The sequence below is a fragment of the Sinocyclocheilus rhinocerous genome, unplaced genomic scaffold (genome assembly GCF_001515625.1).
Source record: "Sinocyclocheilus rhinocerous isolate Xijiao unplaced genomic scaffold, SAMN03320098_v1.1 scaffold100, whole genome shotgun sequence".
NCBI classification, from domain to species: Eukaryota; Metazoa; Chordata; class Actinopteri; order Cypriniformes; family Cyprinidae; genus Sinocyclocheilus; species Sinocyclocheilus rhinocerous.
Genome location: NW_015624543.1, coordinates 84,696 through 88,771, shown reverse-complemented (window position 1 = coordinate 88,771; position 4,076 = coordinate 84,696). Strand labels below are relative to the sequence as shown.

At 35.2% G+C, this 4,076-nt stretch overlaps 1 protein-coding gene across 1 annotated transcript in view; it reads left to right on the top strand.

Moving 5' to 3' along the window:
- Positions 1-1,579, top strand: part of LOC107741959 (CD226 antigen-like) — a 10,672-nt gene extending 9,093 nt beyond the window's left edge. The window contains exon 6 of the mRNA XM_016554784.1: positions 808-1,579. Coding sequence (XP_016410270.1) covers positions 808-939 — 132 coding nt within the window. The 3' untranslated portion in view covers positions 940-1,579. The remainder of the gene's footprint in view (positions 1-807) is intronic.
- Positions 1,580-4,076: the final 2,497 nt, after the last annotated feature.

Below are 4,076 nucleotides of genomic sequence, written 5' to 3'. Positions count from 1 at the left end.
ATCATTCAGACAAAACTTTGCTTCAAGAATGAGCCACACTGCTGACATGATCTAATCACTAGCACACCCTGAGCACATGTGAGTTAACATATTCCTCTTATTGGCAAGACATATCGGCATAATTTTTCATATCGGGCCGATGTCGATATTTACATTTAAAGCCAATATCGGCCGATTCCGATATCAGTCCGATAATATCGTGCATCCCTATTTATAATATTGTATTGATACGATTTATAATATTGTATCGGCTAAAGTCATAATCGAAGTAAACAGAAATCGAATTAAGACATGTGGAGCAGTGTTGCCAACTGCTTTCAATTGAAAGTAGCTAAAACTGGTAGCTAAATGCGACAGGATACACACATGGCAGTGGTCAACCGTTTGACGGCAAATAAAAGAGCTTCAACACTGCCATCATCTGTATGCAAGTACAAATAATTAACTTCATTTGAAGCTTTCATAAAATTAAAAATGAAACACCCAAAACATCATGTACATGGCATCATCACGAAGACGAACTATATGATTATGCGTGAAGTTACGGAGGGGACGTCGGATGGCGTCACGTGGGACGTAATGACGTGTGCCATTAATCGAACTATGTACTATAACACGTAGGGGAACATGAAAGGAATATTCTAAAAGCCACTCATGTAAACACCATAATCATAATATTGGTTTATTTAGAATAAGGTAAATAATTAGATTACTGATGTCCATGTAAACGTAGTCACTGATGCAGTGCAGTAGGTCTAATGCTTCTTTCATTCATAACTCACACTGAATGTTTTCTTTCTATGGCAGCGTAACCCATATGACCATGGCTGTGTCTATGACAGGATGAAAAAGTGGACCAGAAGTGGGGCAAGAGATAAAGATATATATGTTAACTTTCAGATAGTGAGAGCTCATGAAAAACAGAAACAAAAGAGATGAGATACTACCATTCTACAGAGTTAAAACTGAAAAAACTGGAACTAGTTGAAAAACTAGCTGTAGCCGAACAGCAGAAACCATAAAACATAAACCAAACACCAGTGCCAAGAAATGCTTTTGCACCTGAATACTAATGGATGGATCAGAGGGGAAATTCCTAATAATGCAGAAGATTAATGGAGCCATGCATATAATTTGTCATCTGATGAACCACTACCACCATCATCGTCATCTTCATCATTACATTAACCTTTCAAGCCTGGCCCAGAACCCACATTACATGGTATTTCATTGCGTAATGGTGCTGGATGTTGGCTGCTCATGACCACATTGTGGAAAATGTCTTCTCTGCTCCTCTGTGAAGTCAGTTTGAGAGGTAATCTTCTTAAGAAGCTTTCTGGACTGTATCAAAGCCAGATATAAGCCAAGCACAGTCGCTCTGAGCAGACACCGAAGCAACACTTTAGTTTGAGTGACTCTAATTAACAAATGATTGGACCTCAGAGAGCTTTTGAGTGGATGAATCTTCTCAAAATCACATCCTTGTCTCGTGTCTCAGTTTGGGTCCGAATGCTTTCTCTCCGCAGAAATGGAAGTACCAGCCTCACGAATGAAAACCAGGATACGAAGGCTCCATTGTTCATAGGTGAACTGACAATGCTCAGCTTACAGGCGGAATATGATTTGCTTTATGAGACATAATGACTTTAAATGATTAAGATCATTCAAAAGTTCAGATGTGACATTTGAGCACAGAGCACTTAACATGTACAGGAATAAAATGAATCACATGTTGATGCATCTACAAATCAAAAATTATGCTTGGTACTCTAAAAGAGATGGGATTTGGCCTCATGACACTGTATTATGCCTGTATGATGTTGTTGGAGATATATGTTCTTTAAGACTCGTATAAAGAAATTAACATTTAATGTTGACTTTTTGCTTTTCTTTTTTATATACTATTTAAGGAACAACTCTTAAGGGAAAAAATATATATTACATCTAAAGTTTGGAATCAGTACGTTGTTTTTTATTCATTAAATTGATCAAAAATGACAGTAAATACATTTATATTACAAAACATTTCTAGCCTATTTCAAATTAATGCGGTTCATTTTAACTTTCTTTAAAAAGCATGGTTCCACAATAATATTAAACAGAACTTATTTCAATACCCAGCAAGCCTAGAAAGAAATTAAACCAAACACCTTGTAAACGCTGTTGACTTTGCTTATATGATGGAATATCATACATCTCACAATTATTTTGCCAAAAAACGACATTAAACAAAATTCAAGGTTATTTGGGCTAGAAGTGGGTTACACATAGCTGGACTATATCGAGTCTATACTTAACCGAGGCGTTGAAATGACAGCTATTGCTTGTTGGGTATTGATGGTGATAAAAATTTTTAAATCTGCAGTACGTAACTTTTGCCTCTCTATCGCCATCTCTGTTTGAAACATTAAGATGCAAGTTACTCGCGGACTTTCTTTTGTTTTGTTTTTATACGTGGGTTATGCTTCTGCACTACTGCGCAGATGAATATGTGATGGCGACATCAGAGCGGATCTCTTGGATACCCATCTGAATCAAGCGAACAAGTGCTCTAATGATAGTGAGCTACCTATTGAGTCACTGAACTGTCTTACCTGTTCAGCAGGTCATTCTTTAATCCCTTCACATCTTGGAGTTGTCGCCACTTCTCAAAAGCCATGCCGATATTTACTCTCGTTTTAGTACAGGCCTCTGTCGCTTTCTCTTTTTGACTGCTGACTTTCCGCGGTTTGAGGTTTCTTAGTTTTGAATCCCCAAATGACAACGATGATTGCTGTTTAGAACTCTATCGATTAAAAGCAGCCATCGGGATGACAAGTTCAGATTCTAAGCAACTGTTCTGAGAACACGCTACAAACGTTCCACACACGCCTTGTAGTCTTTTTCTTCTGTTTACAGACGTGACGTATCCACGTAAAGACAAATAGCGTCAATTTCCCGCAAAATCAGACACTACACCTCAAATAATTAATCAATAGTATAAGCTTACCTTTGCGAATTGAAGTAAGAGGACAGTTTTGAACACTAATGTCTTATACTTACTAATAACCGATTTTTGTTCATTTTTAACCAGAAAAGTTACATATTGCCGCTTTAAGCACTAAATCAACATATTAGATTGATTAAAATATTGGATTTACTATAATTTATTACTATTAATGTTACATTTATGATGTGTTACAATTGCTTTCTATTTCAAATAAATGCTGTTCTTTTGAACTTTATTCATCCTGAAAGTAGGCCTACAAATTCTGTTTTCCACAATAATATTTAGCAGCACAACTGTTTTCAACATCGATAAGATTTTTTTTCCATACTGTTATTGCCTCATGTTTCACCAAATCAGCATTTTAAAATGATTTCTGAAGGATCATGTCACACTGAAGAACTGGAGTAATGATGCTGAAAATTCAGCTTTGCCATCATAAATAAACTACATTTTAAAATATATTTAAAAAGAAAACAGTTCATTGTACTTGTAATAATATTTCTTAATATTACTGTTTTAACTGTAGTTTTTGATCAAATAACTGCTTGTTTTATATACATACATTATGTAGGCTATTATATACATTCATTTTTTGGTGAATTATTTCTTTATTGCGGCTGCATATACAGTATTCAGGGGATACTGTAAAGTCCATTCAGTTTATTTTACTCAGTAAACATTGACATATCCACACAGGACAAAATACTTAATGCCTTAAAATAAAACATGGATAAAAAAACAACAACAACAACATACAATTACAAATAAGCGTACACACACAAACTGAAACCTGTGTAAATGCTTTAACACAACCAGAAAGACATTGTACAAGAAATGATTCCTGAAAAAAACAAAACCAAGGAAATTTCTAAGTAATGTTCATAGCCGGCAAGGTTTGAAATATAATGGATTTAAAGTGTTTGACTAAATAACCACTAGAAATCCCCTTAGAAAAGGGCATTCACTTTTTCAAGTAATTTTTAAATGAAAAACAACACACATTGTAATAAAACAGAGGTTCATTCACATTCAAGTTCTACTAAATGCTGACTAGAACGATTTCTGAGTAAATAATTACATGTGGAAA